Genomic DNA, 17,710 nt, shown 5'->3' on the forward strand with positions numbered 1-17,710 from the left:
ACTTTAGATTTATTGTTACTTGTGCGTGGTCGCACTACTCTGGGGATAGTGGTGCAAGGTCTTGGTGATAGGTTGATAAAGTAGCTTTTGTTGGCTAGGTAGCTCCTTTATTTAGATTCCAATTGAGAGTAGTGCTTCAAAGAAAAAGAAGCAATCATAATTCAACCCAAGCCTAAACTTAGCTAGTTCTATATTAGAGCCTAGCTCGAATGGGGGGAAGGCACCTCCCCCTCCCTCCACAAACACACTGATGCATTCGCAGGGCTATGGGTGAGTGTGGCTTTAGTAGCCTCGCACAAACCCCACAAACCCTTGCGAAAAGGGGTGGTTCACAATGGGGCTAGTAGGGTTGCAACGATTCCTACTAGTTTAAGTAAAGGTAGGAGTGATCTTCGACCATGTGGGCCAAAGTCTAATGAATTGTCAATACTTCGACCATGTGGGCCAAAGTCTAATGAAATGTCAATGGCCTTTTTCACATGGTGTGTTGAAAGCCTTGTGATGTGACAGTAGTATGTATTGTGAAATCTTGAAATTAGACCAACAAACATTGCTAGCCTGGGTGTGACTTGGCTCTTAGGTGCTAGAAGGGAAAGGTTGGGGCGACCTTAACCTTCTTCCCTTGGCAGAGGCACCACAAGATGTGACCGAAGGGCTAGTTGCTTTTCACTCTCCCCACCTAACCCTGGGTGCAAGCAACCATGCCCTAACAGCATCGTATGTACAAGGGGAACTCGAAAGTGAAAAAGAACACAAACTAAGATCGAACATACCAAACTTCTGGAAGCCGTAGAGCCCTTTGCTGGCCTGGTCGTAGAACGTGGGCGGCGTGTGATGAAAAGAGAGAGGGTGGGTGGGCCACCCCCCGGTTAGACAGACAGGAAGTTCAGCCCACGATCACGCAAACCCTCGACCAGCAGCGCTGCGCCCTGATGATGGTCATGGGAGAGAGGCTAGAGGCCCGTAACATACATACATACGCACAAGTTACAACAGTCTTATTATATTATTGAACAACAACAAAGCTTCAACCACCATTTTCTATTAGAAATTGGAAAAGAAAGCTCGCACTTTAAGGCAGGTTTTATAAATTTGGGCCTCTTCCCCGCGATCGTTGATCGAGGGAAGAGGCAGAGGCCCACATTTCATCGGGCACGCGCGGGGAGAGAGGGGCTTGTCGTCGCTACAGTTGGTTAGGGCTCCCTTAAAAAGCCGAAAGACAGAAACTTAAGAAGAAAAGGAGGGACTCCCCCTCCTGTGATGACTGCTGTGGTGGCGGCTACCCATCCCTCGGCTTCTTGCACGATCTCCACTTTCCATTTTGCATTTTTGCCATTTTTTTGCTTTTGATAATAAGAGGCCACAATATAAGTGGGGGAGGCATGGCCAACTGGATTTCTTTCCGCGGTCACAACCGCCCAAAACCCCCTTAATTTGTCCTCCCTTTCTTCTTTTTCTTCTTCTTTTGCTCCCGCTGCTCCGATCTCTTCTTAGGATTAATGTCGAAGGGTTCGGTGGTTCGATGATGGTGGCGGTGCAAGGAACAGCAAGAAGCAGAGGAAGAGCTTGAGAGAGAGGGAGAGCGAGAGAGCGCGCGAGCGAGAGCCATGGGCCACCCTTCGACCAACCGCCCGCCGCCACCCGCCAAGAAGAACGTCGAGCCGGAGGAGGGCTGCTGCGCTTCGGATGCCATGGTGATCCACACCACCACCAGAGATCGTAAAAAGGGTAAGCACACACACACAGCAATCTCTCTGTCTCTGATAAAATGGAATCATGCGAATTCCCTTCTTTTTTTTTGGGGGGGGGGGGCTACTGATCCTGGTGTAATTTTTGTGCTGTTATAACTGTGTTGTTTCTTGGGTAAAATTTCCAAGGGTTAGTTTTTTATCCCCTTCGAGGAAGTGCCTTTTAATCGCAACGTTCTTTCAGACATCCCTTTTAATGTCGTTTTCCTCTTGGGGAAACATTGTCCTCTCGCTCGCTCTTCATCCTGTTGGTCTCATGGCCATAGCACAGGCTCTGGACAGAAAATCTGTACCGTGCTCTGCTCACAGGAAGGCATTGCAACATCTGTGGTCTGACGAGAATTTTAGGGTTCTTGGCCACTTCTGATCATTTGATCTTTGCGGGTGGGTCTATGCCTCAGGCACTCCTTGGACAGAAGAGGAGCACAGAATGTTTCTGCTGGGCTTGCAGAAACTGGGAAAGGGAGATTGGAGAGGCATCTCTAGAAGCTATGTCACCACACGAACACCCACCCAGGTGGCTAGCCATGCTCAGAAGTACTTCATCAGACAGAACAATTCCACCAGGCGTAAGCGGAGGTCCAGTCTTTTTGACATGACTTCTGAAGATGTAAGCTTTGTTGACTGATTGTGTATGTTTTCAGCTAGCTGCGTTGCACATGGATGAGGTTATCTGGTTTTGACCACCTGACGGGTTATTCCAGGTTCTGATGACAACCAAAGCAGAGGGCATGGCAGAACAACCTTTACATGAGTCGAGTTCAGAGAAGGATCTGTCTTCTATGGCTAGTGACACAATGGATGAAAACCACTTGGAGGTTGCAAAAGAGCCTGCACACATTGCTACAGATGAGAGCAGGATGGTTTTCATGCATGCATTTCCAGCTGTGAATTCTTTCTTATCTCCTGTGTGGCATGGGTTTTTATTTCCCACTTCTGGGCAGTTGTCTAGTACCACAGTTGTTAAGCCCACTCCTGTGAAGACAGATGGGTGGAATGGTCTGTCACAGCTTAGCTTAAGTTCCTCCCCTCGAAGTCTAAAACCATCGTCATGTTTATTAAGACTCTCTGAGCATTCTGCCTTTCATGCCAGTCCATCTTTCGACGGCAAACCCATGAATCCAAGTGGGGGAAGTGCTATTAGTGTTGTTTAGGTATACCTTTCAGGATGTCAAGGGTGTCTCTTCCTTACATCCAGCATATGGCAAGTTTTTTGCAAGTTTTGCCAATTACAGTTTTACAGGACATGGAGAGCCATTAACAATTGCTTGTCTTAAGCCAGACCATACATGGAATGTGATTTGTGGAGGTACTCATTTTGTTCTACTTTTGAATATTGTCCTTTCTGAACGGTTCTTAGCATTCTTGGTTGTTCTATATCGCTCTTTTGAGAGTTGTCATATAGACTGTTATTGGTTTGCAATTAAGTCAAGACATACAAATCTCCTTAAGGCAGATTATTGTAGCATTTGCATTGCAGGACAGATTGGGAAGAAATGGCATAAAGAACAAGTGAGTATTTATATAGGGGCAGAAGCTGAGGTACTCATAAGATGGAAGTTTCAGTTCTTAAATTAAGCAAGGTAATAAACCTTGTCTAGAAAGATCAATCAAAAAGCAGTGTCAGTATAAGTAGTACAGTTTTGACATGTCCTGTATGAGCATGGTTTTATGGGGCCAACTGAATGACATTACTTGTGTTATTGGGGTCGTTACCTGCATAGGTCGATTTGCCTGCACAGTAGGCTCCAGGTTCCATGAACTTACATGCACAGTATGTCCTCAAAGGAGTGGAACTGGCGAAGTCAGTCTTTACAGGGGGGGCGGGGGGGGGGGGGAGAGAGAGAGAGATTTAAATGTTTGAATGTGTCCAACACATTTGTCTACTTGATGAAGGAAGTAGACCCTTTCAAGGGTCCAACTTGGGGTAGCACCCATTTATTGCCTATTGCTTAGTTGAAGGTCAAACTGATATATCCACATGCTAATTATGCATACTATCTTCACATAAGTTGAATTCATTTGGGCTTCGGCACTTGAGTTACTTTTATGGATCCAAGCTTTGGTGATGCCATTTTGTTGGAAATTTGATTTGATTTTGCTATGGCGAATAGGAAATGTATTTTGGAAACTTGTAATTTAAATAATTTCACTTAATATATTAAAAAAGAATTTTTCACTAAATGTATTTGACCCCAGAATTTGAAGTTTCACCATAATGAAGCCATTTGTTAGACTTTCATGTTTCCAAGTTTTCTTGTGAATTTTTGAAATTTGTGAAGTTAAGTCATTGTAAGTTTTTGTTTTTTATTCCTACATTTGCTGCCCAATTAGGGTATCATGCATGAATTTGGTTTGACTTGTTGTGATAGCCTCTTTGCTGAGAGGACTAGTCCTTTTATTTTTGTTGGTTTGTAATTCAAAGTTGATTTGCTTGTTGCACCTTGATCATCTTTCAATGGTAGCTAGACTCCTAAGATGGTCTCCCATTTAAGTGCATTAGGCAATTGTGTCCAAGTAAGATTTGAAATTGAAGTATGTTCTCATCATTTGAATCCATAACAAAGTATGCAATCTATCTATGTAAGGTGTTAGATGAGTGATATCCTTAACATGCAAAATTAAGACAGTACATTGCAAGCTCATTGACAATGTATCATGCCATTCACTATGGCAATTGTGGCTAGGGTTAATGGGTGTTCTATCAACACCTTTTGAAGAGTTACATTGAAAAAGAGCATGTTGAGATGATATGAGCCAAGAATTCAATTGTCTTGGTTTCTAAATCAAAAGTAAATGCTAGCATTTCAATTGTCTTGGTTTCTAACTCAAAAGTAAATGCTAGCATTTTGATAAAATTTCCATGATAATTGGAGTTTCAAGGTAGTAGAGCACTAACTAGTTTTATGGGGCACAACTTTCTTTGTTGACTTTTTCACGTTTGGAAAGCGTGCATAGGTAGCCTGCCTTTGTGGACGGTTTTGTTCACAAGAACATCCACTCACAAAAAGGACATTATTTCTAGCTTGAATATAAAAGATTTTTTGAGCTATGCAAGAATTTGAATTCCGAAGGGTAACTATTGGGTGTTGAGACCTTCGGAGAAAGGTGGTAGGTGATGTTGAATAGCATATGCATGTAAAGGCCAATAAAGAATTGTGGTCCTTGAGAAAAAACTATCTAGGCGACAAGTAAAATTAAGAAGCAAATGGGATTTACCGTCTAGGTTGCTAAATTTTTGTTGCCAATTGTTTCATGGTATCATCTTCATCATTAATTGTTCCTTTGATTTAGTTGTGCTTGAACATTGTGTTTTCTTTGTGAACCTTTGCATATCTTTGCTTCCAAAAACTTTGATCATGGAAGGGTTGTTGCACAATTCTCTGGATAGAATTCTCAATACTTGAGATCTTGGAAGAAGGTTAGTAAATCACAAACTTAAGAGATAGAGGAGGCAAATGGTAGAAGTATTAAAAGCTTGTAAAGTTAGTTATTGGTAATGTGGGCCATTTCTTTGCTTGCGAATGGATATTCCCGTATGTGGTGGAAAGGTGGTATAACACTTGTGACATGGTATATTGTTGCATCTCCCCTTTAGCATCACTTCACTAATGAACATGTGATGCATTTTTACAAAATAAGAAAGATTTAAAGATTGAGACTATTCACATGCATTTTTACAACTTTTAAGTAGATTCTTGATTGGGATGCTTTTTATAATTATAGAAATGTATCCATAAACTCAACTAGATAATGATGGTTGAAACCTCAACATCTATTAGAGACTACTATATGGATGGCATCATATGAGATCAAGCAAAACCATGTGAATGGCTAGAAATCAACATATATATCAACCATGTCACTCGCTAGTATTGGAAAATATTCATAGGTTTTTGATAGTGTTGGGTAGCACACAACCAATGAGTTTTCAATGAAGACTTTAGACCATGCTGGGTAGCACACAACCAATGAGTTTTCAATAAAGACTATTTAGACCATGCTAAATTTTTACCATTTTGTATAGGAACCTCTTTATCCTTGAAAAGATTGAACAACACCAGGTAGTAGGTCCATGTGCTTTGCTTGTAAAAGTATTAGCATGATAATTTTGAAGGATGAGTATATTAATCATGTTATGATAAAGGAAAAGATGGTAAATATGTGAATTTACAAAATAAATGATGAGCACTAGTTAAAGAGATGAAGTTAAAGAAAGCTAGATATAATTGCTAGTCTGAAGGTTGAAGTAGGATCATTTGCTTTTTGAAATTATTTTAGGTTGCATTTAGAAAAACTTGAAAGTTATGCAAATATGTTGGCATTGCAAAATACAAGAATGAAAAAAAATGTAAAATTCAAGAGACAACGAGCTCTCCCTTGTTGATGTTATGAGATCCCATAGTCAGTCATGTTATGAAGGTTGAGGCCAAGAGCAAGGCATTGTAATAGATCACAAGCAAAATGGTTGAAGGGTGGAAGACAAAAAAGAAAACCTATATATTTAAAATTAAAAGTGAATGGAAATGAGCCATTCTTATGTGCAAACTATGTGGAGCATTGCCTCTCCACCATCTCCTACCATCTCCATTGCTTCAACTAGTGAGTTTGCATGTGAGTGTGTGTGTGAACTAAAGTGTGAGGGTGAGAGAAGCATTACCTTCTTTGAAGAGAGAGAGGGATAGAGCGACCGAAGGGAGTTAGGTTAGTTATAAAGAGTGTATTCCCTCTTGAAAACAATAAGAGTTTTGCCATGTTCCTTGATTGGATTTTGGATGCGTTAATGTTTTGATCTTGTTGTTAGGATGTAATAGAAACCTATAATTTCTTGGTGCTCTAAATTCCCACAATCTTGGAGGAACAAAGTGTGTAATGTTTGTTGGCATTGGATTAATGCTCACACTCCTCGACTTTGAAAGATTGTTAGGAGAAATTAAATATGCAAAATTGGTGAAATTGAGTGATGAAAAGTTGTGTAGCCATAGATCTATTGAAGGCTCAAATGGAGGTTACTAAAGCCAATTTGAAATCCTTGTAATTCGAGGATTTCATCACAAGAGACACATAGAAAGAATAGATAGCTTCACAACAATCAATGTTGGTTGTGTTGGGAGTAGGGTCTATAGATGGAGGTGTAGACCATTGCTCACTTAAGGTGAATTATCTTGATTTTTGAAAAACTTGTTATATTATAATATGTACATGCATTTTGGTTGACTGAGTGCATTTGCTTTTTATGCGTAATAGATTGACATTGAACTACAAAATGATGTCCTTTAGTAGTTGTAGATACAATACACACTCTTGATAGAGATGATACATAGAGTTGATAGAGAGCAAGAAGCTTGCTTCTTCACATTGGCACCTTCTTCGATGTAAACCAATGCAAATGGCATAACTTTGCTAGGAAGGCGTGGTGCATGTGGAGTCTCCTTTTGTGTTGCTGATGCCTCCATGTTAGGTTATAATAAATAGATAAACTCATTAGTGTGATGTTATAAGTAGTATATGCTAATAGTTCTCATATATGTTAGCTAGTTAAGAGTAACCATATGTGCTAGTTATATGTCTTAGCTCGTTAGATTTTTCCTAGTTAGCATATATGCTAGCTTGTTAGTAGTTAGCACATATATGCTAGTTAGCATACATGTTAGCTAGTTAGCACATTTCTTATCAATTAGATTTACACTAGTTAGCATTTATTTTAGCTTGTTAATAGATAGCATATATGTTAGCTAGTTAATAATTAGTGCATATGCTATTTAGCATATATGTTAGCCAGTGAATAGTTAGTGTACGTACTTGTCTTAAGTAATATATGCTAATTGGTGTGATTTTGTAAGTGACATATTCTAATTATAATCATTTACCTCATTAATAGTTAGCATATATACTTATTAACAATCTCCTATGTTATATATGTTTGTTGTTCTCCTACGTTAATGGTCATGTGTATGTTATATTTGTTCTTTGTAGATCTTTGACATGTAGCTCTCCTAGAAGAACAAAAGGGTTGCATGTATTCTCATCGAGACTATTGGAGAGCAACATTAACAAGCCCTTAAGAAAATTTGGGCTTGTCAAGAATGTTATTGACAATATTTGTACTCCCCATTAGACCTATCTTTATCACATTTTCACTGGATCATAAATGTGAAATGCAAGAGTTGAAGGATTGCACCATAAAGAAGTTGTGTCGGTCACCAGAGTGCTATAAGAGGTGGAGGGTGGAACAAAACAATCTCCCATCTGTTAAGAGGATGCCAATGAGACTAAGCCATATGAGGAAGTTGATGTTGTCCTCGGGACTTAGAGATACATGACTGTGGTGACTAGACATGGGTGGATGCATAGATTAGAGATTGACTCACCATTGGGTCACCTTTATGGCTAGATGGTGAGAAAAAGGGGCCATAAGGTGATGAGAAGCCAAACATCTCTAGGAAAGAGAGGCAAGTCCAATGCAAGTAGAGCAAATAAGTAGAAACAACCCTTCATGAAAGTTTGCAAAGCTCATGCTTGCAAGAACATCTATTAGCTATCAAGCTATGTCTTGTTTTCATTCATCTATCTATTCATCCTACTACCTAGATGCACACTTGATGGAGGTGGTATTTTTTTGTACTTATATTAGATTGCCTTTTGTTTGTTTTCTCACACATTGTTGAATGGGTCAATAGAAATTTTTATTTACTTTGTCATGTGTTTTAGTTGATGTATAATGTCTACTTCCTACAACTCGGTTTGCAAGAAATTCTGTTCTTGATATTGGCACCACTCATGTGATATGTTTGCCTTTGTGTCTCTATGTTGTAGTGGACTTTTCATGTGGGGTTTTCATGCAGATAGTTTCGATGCCCCAAATGTTCTCTTCGGGCTCCTATGCTAGGGACAATAGTGTACATAATATTTGTTTGGAAGTCTTAGTATACCAATAATAGTAGAAGATACACACTTGAAAAGATTATTGTGCCCTCAGGAAGAAGCACTCAACAAAAGAAAAGTGCAGAAAATAAATAAGATAGTTTTTCTAGTGGAGAAGTTGGAATTTGAGAGAATGGCGTTACCATAATAGCACAGAGTGTTTCATGGAACAATAACCCTAGACCCTGAGGATCATGGAGTGTTGATCCTACATGTAAACGGGATATTGGTAAGCCATTACCAATAAAATGACTTTATTTCAAAGAATGTAAGGCACTTCAGAAAAAAGTCAAAACAATACTATTGGGGAACATTTATTCATCATTTCAAGAGCATCTTCATTATTTTTTGGTACATGGATAATTTTTTAGTATGTAAAAGTAGATTAATACTCATACATATAAACTACTAGAATGTTTACAGTAGTCTTTCTTGAAATAGCTCCTAAGTTGGTGTGCAACCTATTCAACTAGCCTCATTGTCAAACTCTTCCAAACATTGCCACAATTCTTGATACATACAAGCCTATGTTCTTAAAGTATATGATAAAATTTTGGGCAAGGTTTAGAATGTTCATCGACACAAACACATTGATCATGGATGATTCAATATATAAATGCTTAAAACTCCACGTTGACATTGTTTGATTATCCCAAAGTTGAAAAACTTGTCATAATCTCAACTAACATAAAAAAATACGGGCCAAACATGGCTCACAAATTGGCTAGGAGTAGATGGTTGTGTGAAGTTTGCATTATGGTACTAATTGATGACACCATTGGATAATGAAAGTGTTAGCGTTCCCAAATAGTACTACCTGCTTGTAATACAAACCCTTTCTGACATACATTACTCTAGAAATATAATTTTGCTATTCATCCATATAATCATCTTCAATTTGCTCCTTTGCGATACATTTAATGAGGTAAAAATTACATCGCTCTATATTGGTTGTAGCATTTGGTTGTTATATATCGCTCTATGTTGTTTGCAGCATATGGTTGTTATATATTACTCAAAGCATCATGATGCCCTTTATATGATACTATATTGTATGGGGTTCAAAACCATCCAAGGGCTATAGGATATGGTAATCCCAACAAGGAACTTCTGCTTTTTTGACACATCTATTCCAATGGCAATGAATGTATGCATCATAGAAGCAAGCCGATTGTCTAGTTGAGATTTTAGTAGAATGATGTGGGTTATGAGCATGAATGATATGCAAAGAGCATGCATTAGGGACTCTTTCACACATCCCTTTTACTAATCTATTTACATCTCTAAGTAAGACATCCCAAAGAACATGTAATCAACAACACATTTTAATGTGAAGCCATTTGGCTTCAATTATTTACATGTCAACATTCTCTTGACCACAATTCTTGCTCCATCATGTTCCCCCTTACCGTGGCCAGATATTGAGAAGAAATGACTCATTTGAATACATGCCAATCTTGTATACCTTGCTACAAAGTAGAATCACCTAGAAGCCTTAAATTGTGAAGTAACACCATTAAACCACACCCAATGCTCCTTTATTGTTACTTGTTTTTGCAACCATTTAAAGTGCAACATAATGCAATGTTGCATGAACGATGTGTCATGAAATATATAATCTGAAATGAGAAAGTGGGCAGTTTTGATGAGTTCACTGGCCTTCTTGACATAATGATGTATACAAATTTATCAAATCTAAATGCATAGACTGGATCTCATTTTTCTCTTTAAAAGCATATTTTTTGGTAAATCTATCATAGCTACAACTACATCATCTTAGAAAATTTGAATACATTCTTTAAGTTTTTGTGCTTGTCATCATGCAACATATTTTTGAGTAATAAAAGACCTAATCTTTGACTTTAGTAGGCCAAGGAACTCACAACATTGCATCTCTTGGTTCAAAAGATCTTTCCTCTTTCTTTGTTTTCCATGTTTATCCATAAACTTCACAATCCAAATATCTTCGTACCAATAGAAAAATCTCCCTCTCTTGTCTCTAAAGACCAACATGCCAATGTCTTTAGATCACAATTTTTGCATTCTCCCATCAAGCATTTTCTATCATGAAAGGAATTGTCTTCTATCTTTGGATAGACTACTACCCCCCGCAATTGTTTAGGACCATTAAAAACATACATCGGAGATGACCATGTTTCGTGGGCACCATCTTCCCGACATACCTCACATTTACAATGACATACATGAAGACCAAATGTTTGAGAGCGCATGTGATTGAGTGCATCTTTGAAAAAATACATTTTAGCATGATATTCAAAGAGTATGTATATCTATCTTTTACTCATCGTAAATAAAGAAAGGCTTCAATGAATCAAAAGAATGCAATTGAATTTTGCATTCTTGATGAGTGCTTTGAATCTATGAAGCAACTCAATATGCAAATGAAACATAAAAAATGTATGTCTGTTAGCTGGAAATTTATGCTAGTTATTAACAATTTCTCATATTTTAGCTAACAATCATATGTATGCTAGAATGCTGCTTGGCAACCACATGTATACTAATTAACAATTCTAATTAATATCAAACCTATATTAAAAATTAGTTATATATTAATTAACAATATATGATAATTAAAAATCACCTATATGTTATTGTGTTAATCAACACTCATATTTTAGTTAACAATCACATTGTATACTAGTTAATAATCACATCTATCCTAGTTATTCGTTGCATGTATGCTAGTTAATAGTTGACTCTATGCTAATTTACAATCACCTATATTCTAGCATGCTCATTGATGTCACTTGATTGTATGCTAGGTAATAGTCATGTATGCTAGAAAATTAGTCAACTTCAAACGCAATACCAAAACTGTATAATATTTAGCTTAGAATTTAAGCGAGCTTAATAATGGACTCTATGCTAGTTGACAATTACTGATATGTTAGCATGCTAGTTAAACACTCACTGGCATGCTACTTAAGAATCATATGTATGTTGAAATGCTACTCAACAACCACATCTATACTATCAATGACCAAATGTGGTATAAATAGTTAGTTAAATGCTAATAAATATATGTATGTTGGTTGTTTGGGGGGATTTTCAAAATTTAGACCACCTTTTTGGATGCCTAGTGGGACCCACCTAACATGGGGTGGTAAAGGGAGGGGGAGGGGGGTAAAAGGGGACATAAGGAAAAAAAAGGGTGTGGATAAAATGTACACACCACCCCCTCTCCCATTAGTCCACCTCAAATCTCTTGTCATTAAGACGGTCATTAACTCTTAAGCTAAAGGGCCCTTTTTGAGTCCATATACTCTCTCAAGCCTTTGATTACTTTAAATAATGTGGTAGATGTGGTGGTTTTTTTGCATGTAGTTTATCCCCATGGATTAAAGGCTTGATATTCATCCAAGAAAGGGGAATCTATAATGCGTGTCTTGTGGGAGGTAAGACATGGATAGAGAATCTAAGTGGCACTACTCTAGTGTCCCTTAAAACCTTTTTGTTTTACATGCTATTTATGGTTGAAATTTACACGATATAGCAAGCTTGGTGCAACATGACTATTATCATGCCTCTATCATGCATGCATATGAGGAATTTGAAAATAATGTGCTAAAAGGGAAGATACTATGAAATAGGAAATTGTAGTATAATCTTAATGATTCAAGGTTTCCCTTTTCAAAATCCTTATATATATATATATAATTCTTACAGACATAAATTTAGAGACTTTTGGTGTTGGTTTTCCTTATAGTAATGAGGGAAATTTTCCCTTCGATTTATCTAGTTTTGAGTTCCTTGGTCAAGTATTGCTTGGCACAATCTATTTAAGTATTCATCACCTCTCATGAATGTTATCCTTAGGTTCTCTTTTTGAAGGATGTGTCTATCATGAAAGTAAAAATATTTAGCCACAATTCAGGGCACCTTTATCTATATATATATACACAAAATGAGGTCACTTGATGATATTTCAAGTTGTAAACCTACTCGGGCCCATTTTAGTATCATTATTTGGATCTTGGATATTTCTAGGACTTTATCGCTTCCCAAAGTAAGGTTATTGTAGTACTCTAATAAATATAACTTATGCATGAACTCTAACAAGATTATCTAGAGTTGGGATCCTAATGTTTGATTAGAAATTGTATTATCTTTATAGTCAAGCTAAGGACCATAAATTAATTTAATTTAGTTGGTGGTTGTATGCTCTTTCTTCTTCATGTTTGCATTTAGCCATTAGTCCCTAAGCATCTAACTTATTTACCTATATTCATTATTATATCTCCTAGCTAGTTTCTCAATATCTAACAAAGATATGCTAGCTTGGCTAGAGTCTTAGTGAATCTAATTTTATTGGTTTTAATATCTTAAAGTGCAAATTATTTCTTAAACTTAGCTATATTTTGTTCTCTTAACTAGTCCTACTTTGGATTTGTTACCTTATTTCATCTCAAGACTTTTTCATTCTAGGCTTGTAATCAAGAGGATGTTTCTATTGTGCTAATAAATGTTTTGACTAATAAATCAAAAACCCAATAAAGTTGTATAATTAAACCATTATATTCCATCTAATTAGTGGTTACTTAGGGCAGACCTAAATATCAAATGAGAAGAGTGAAGAACTTTGTATTAAGAATTCCATTGTTTACATGTATATTAAGAATGGCATTGTTTATGTGTCTCTCAAATCAAAGTGATTGCAGTCCTAACTAATGTTACGATTATTAAGGCTGGTTTCACATGTGTCTCGACATCTTCAGCAAATAGGTTAGTTTGGGTTGGGCTCATGATAGATTTCAAGTGGGGTTTTTGGTCCCACTTACAACTCAGCTCGAGAAGAGGCAAGACCCACACGGTAAAACAAAGGGATGATTCACCATTCACGATGGGATTATGTGCATAATAGGTCTGTCATCACAATCACAATCACAAGCTCGAGCTTGGTGGGGTCTACGTCAATACAAAGCTATCACTTCTACCATTTTTTAAGAAATCCTTTCTTCAAGTTCCCTTTTTTGAAAGTCTTAGCAAAGTTTGCCTTCACACCTAATGCTAAATTTGCATGTGTTTACACAATTCTTCATAATAAGGAAATGTGTGCCATTGTGCATTGTATATAGGATAATCTAGTGTAAGGATGTCATTTGCACCATTCTTAACCCCAATGCAAGGCAAATAAAAAGAAGGCAAGATAAAATAAAAGAAAAATCTAAAAAAGAGGACACAACGTAAGAAATGGTGAAGAAGTGTAAGGATAGCTCCCGAAAATCCAAGGCAAGTGCAAAAGGCGCGAAAGGCGCATGTTTAAATGCAAGGTGCCCCTGAAATTTTTGTAAAAGAGCGTCAGGCTCCCTCCTGTTCAAATTGTAAAATCTAGACAGGTGTAGGTGAAGGGATAGGGTGGAATAGGAAAAGAGGACCTTGGCAAGTTGCCCGGTCATGTAAAAAGGGGATGGGTGCCCAAAAGTTTTAGGGATTGCATATAAACCCAAAAAGTGAAGGAGAAGCTCTTTCTTTGGTGTGTGGCTAAAGTGGTCTCTTCTTCTCCTCTTGTCTTCTCTTCTTCTTACTTGCTTGTGCTTGTGCTTGAGAGAGGGAGTGTGACAGGGTGAGGGAGTGAGTGAGTGAGGGTGAGGGACCGTGGTGGAGAAGCTCTCCATCTTCTACTCTCTTCTTTTTTTCTTCTGTTCTCTTCTCTCATCTCGCACGCGTGGCTTGGAGGATGGAGCAAGGTGGAGGGTTGAGGATGCTTGAGCTTGCATCTTGAATCATGGAGCTATCGGAGGGCTTGAGGGAGGAGGCTACTCCATTGAGCATCAAGGTAATCTCTCTACACCTGTAGGATTGAAAGTGCATTGGCTAGGTTGAACAATAAGCAGTCCATGGGTCTTGGCGGTTGAGTGTGAGCTCACCTCTACAACCATGGTTGTCAATGGGATGCGATTATGGATTTGTGACACGCTTCACAAAGGGTTCACACCACAACAGGTATTGCAACATCATATACACACAATACAGAGGGGTGCTAGAGATGGTAGCTTGAAGACCACAAGAGATACTTTTCTTACATTGTGGGATATTCTAAATATTTCAAGCAAGTTGGAAACCATTACCTTGCAAATGGACCAAGATGATGCATGTAGTAGCGTGCACAATTGTGCTGTCACAAATAAGAGCCAAACCATCCGATTGGCGAAATCGGGCCATTGAAAATCGACTGTCAGCCCAAGAGAATCGGGTCTTGTTTGATTTGACCGGTCTGATTCTGAGAATCAGACGAAGCCCAGAATCGGATGAATCCAAAATAGGCCGAAGTTGATAATCGGCATGTCCAATTCTAACAATTGGATGACTGAGAATCAGCCCACTGTCCAATTCTAAGAATCAAACGATTGAGAATCAACGAGCCTGTATCCAAAAAAAAAGAAACCACAACTGATTGACCTTGCCAATCAACGCATAGACCGTAGCCCAACCAAGTAGGACAATATAGCAGAAATCCTAGCAAACCCAAGAATGGCTAGTAATCGGGCTTAGAGCCAAACTAGACCAGGACGAAGAGAGCGGAGTGAACGCGATAATTGTTTCTTTGTATTCGCACACCACTTTGATATGAACACTTGAAGTGTACTGAAGAAAGTTGGAAGCTTGATATTCGCACCGTGTGTACAAAAAAGACACCACACACACGCAGTGAGTCAATATAAGTTGAGGATTGGTTGCAATAAAATAATAATAGAAAGAATCCACCAGTAGGAGACAACCCCAAACATAGAACGGAACCTTGGACCATGAGACCACCAAGAAGGGAAAGAAGTGAGCACCATTGGAACCGCACCTACCTTGACCTACTCAACCTCATAGGCAGCCTAACAGACCAAGAAACCGTCAGCATGATGGCACGAACATGCACGAAATTTGGAGATGATGAGATAGACGTGAGGGACTTCCTGATGGAGATCCAACAAACAATAGGGAAACATGACTTGCAAGAGAAGGTAGACCATCAAAGTAGGCTAGCCTAGGAGATCATAGCCGACCTTGAGAAAGAGAGAAAGGTAGCATGATAAGCGTAGCATACAATCAAGAGTAGCGAGTTAGAAACTTGCGGCGAGACATGGAGATGTGAGAGGCCCATCAAATACTAGCTCTAGCCAATAGGAACTGAAAATAACCAAACACTGAGAGGGAGAGAGCACTAGAAGCAAATCTGACGTTGAGCGAGTTTCTCACGAAGCGACTCCTAGACAACACTCATTGCTAGCAGGATGATTAGGAATCAACCCAGGCTCCAGGAGCCAGTCGAAAATCCCCACAGTCATGCAAAGTAGCTAGATAAGTATCAACTTACTGTTGACGACTGGTATAGCTTTGTAGAGCAGTTCGAGCAAGTTTGCGAGGAAAATGGCCTCACTGACCTTGCTCAACGTGCACAAGATTTTGGCTTATGCCTAGGCGATAAGGGCAGAACGTGGTATACTAGCTTAGACATGGCGAATAGCACCAACTTCAATGACCTCAAGAGTCTCTTCAAGTAGAGATTCTCTGAGGCAGGATATTTCAACAATCTCATAGTCAGATTGATGAATGTCAAAACAAGCAGAGGGACAAGGAGGACATTAGGGACTACGTTACTCATGTGCGGAGTCCCTTTAAGACGATCCCAACCAATGAACGACCAACAGAGAGAGCTGTATCCATGGTGTTTATCAATGGAATCCACAATGAAGAGCCCTATAAGGCCTTAGCAAGCAACTTGAGTTTGCAGAGAGATGCGCTGGCCAGAGTCTTTGAAGAAGTTATACGAGTGGATGATCAGCTAAAGGAGAGAAGATCTAGGAGTATGAATCAAGATGAGGATAGGTCTAGAACTTCAGAGAGAGCCACTATGTCTAGTGAATGATCATGCCAGACCACTCAAGTCAAGGGAAAGGCCATTGACTAGAGCCAAGAGTTGGCCGAGATGAAAATGAAGCTAGCTAGATTGCAAGAATTAGTGAGGAGACCCACACGGCCTCATATCCAGTGTGTGTATTGTGGCGGAAACCACATTCCAGCCGAGTGTGAGGACCCTAGGTCTCGACCTTGTGCTAATTGCGGTAGGTTCGACCAGGATCTCATGCATTCCAGGCTACCAAGGAGAATCCCATACCCGCAAGCCTACAACAACCAACCATACCTAAGGAGCTAGTTGCCAAACTTCTTCAGGAGGGGAGCCCCATTGGCTCTTCCGGCACCTAATGACACTAAACCAGCCATTCCTAGGATGGAGATCAATCCCACATGTATAGCTAGGCCACCGGGACTCTTCGTAACCCATCCGTCGAGCGATGCTCCTGTCCACTATGTGGAGGAGCCAAGCAAAGAGGAAGCCTACATGAAACCTTAGGTTTCATATGACGAAGAGGGAAACCCAATCCTTATGGAAGAGGTAGGGATAGAGGCTTGGGTCAGAAATCCCAAGACCCAATTACCTGTTGGACATGTGGACACCCAGGCCACATCTCTTCGTGCTGCCGCGAGAGGGAGCTAGCTAATCGAGAGAAGGTAGACCTTAGGTGCGCGGAGTGTGGAATCACTCACTTGTTCGTAGATTGCCCTAGGTGGAAACCAACTACTAGCTCAGAAATCATAACATTAGTACCATTGGGGCTGTTTGGAGTCAAAACACTTGATGGGGAGGCTATGCCCATCCCATTGAACATGATGACGCCATCACAAACAAAACAGGCTGGCATATCACTATGCCAGGACCCAGTAACTTAGATGCCGCCTCAATAGGGAAAAAGAGCTGTAGGCAAAGAAGGAAGAAGACTGAAGCAAAAGTCACACTTAAGACTAAGAGTGCTACAACGTTGCCCGAGGGCAAGAAAGTTACAGATGTAGAAGTGGAGACATCTGCTCCAAAGATGACACAGAAGGGGAGCGTATGAGTCAACAAATATCCTAACCCAAGGTGCCAACTCGATGCAATAGACAAGGTCAAGAAGTGGGTAAGAGAAGCCCAACAACACCTACAAGATGATGAGCCTATGTTGGAGGACGATCTAGATGACCTC

At 39.3% G+C, this 17,710-nt stretch overlaps 1 protein-coding gene across 1 annotated transcript; it reads left to right on the top strand.

Annotated features, from left to right (window-relative positions):
* Positions 1-1,373: 1,373 nt before the first annotated feature.
* LOC148020527 (transcription factor MYBS3-like) lies at positions 1,374-3,110 on the top strand. The gene is made up of 3 exons (XM_087698287.1): positions 1,374-1,728; positions 2,150-2,358; positions 2,453-3,110. The coding sequence occupies exons 1-3, from the start codon at positions 1,608-1,610 to the stop codon at positions 2,900-2,902; spliced, it is 780 nt and encodes a 259-aa protein (XP_087554413.1). The 5' UTR covers positions 1,374-1,607; the 3' UTR covers positions 2,903-3,110.
* The last annotated feature ends 14,600 nt before the right edge of the window (positions 3,111-17,710 follow it).

Source organism: Lygodium microphyllum, chromosome 18, assembly GCF_053477565.2.
Source record: "Lygodium microphyllum isolate KBCC chromosome 18, Lygodium_microphyllum_v1.1.10, whole genome shotgun sequence".
Lineage (NCBI taxonomy): Eukaryota > Viridiplantae > Streptophyta > Polypodiopsida > Schizaeales > Lygodiaceae > Lygodium > Lygodium microphyllum.

Bases quoted from the DNA above. Each gene is read 5' to 3' on its own strand.
- LOC148020527 (XM_087698287.1), top strand. From the start codon at position 1,608: ATGGGCCACCCTTCGACCAACCGCCCGCCGCCACCCGCCAAGAAGAAC. The intron at 1,729-2,149 runs GTAAGCACACAC...TCTATGCCTCAG, and splicing joins CACCAGAGATCGTAAAAAGG to GCACTCCTTGGACAGAAGAG. The intron at 2,359-2,452 runs GTAAGCTTTGTT...GGGTTATTCCAG, and splicing joins TTGACATGACTTCTGAAGAT to GTTCTGATGACAACCAAAGC.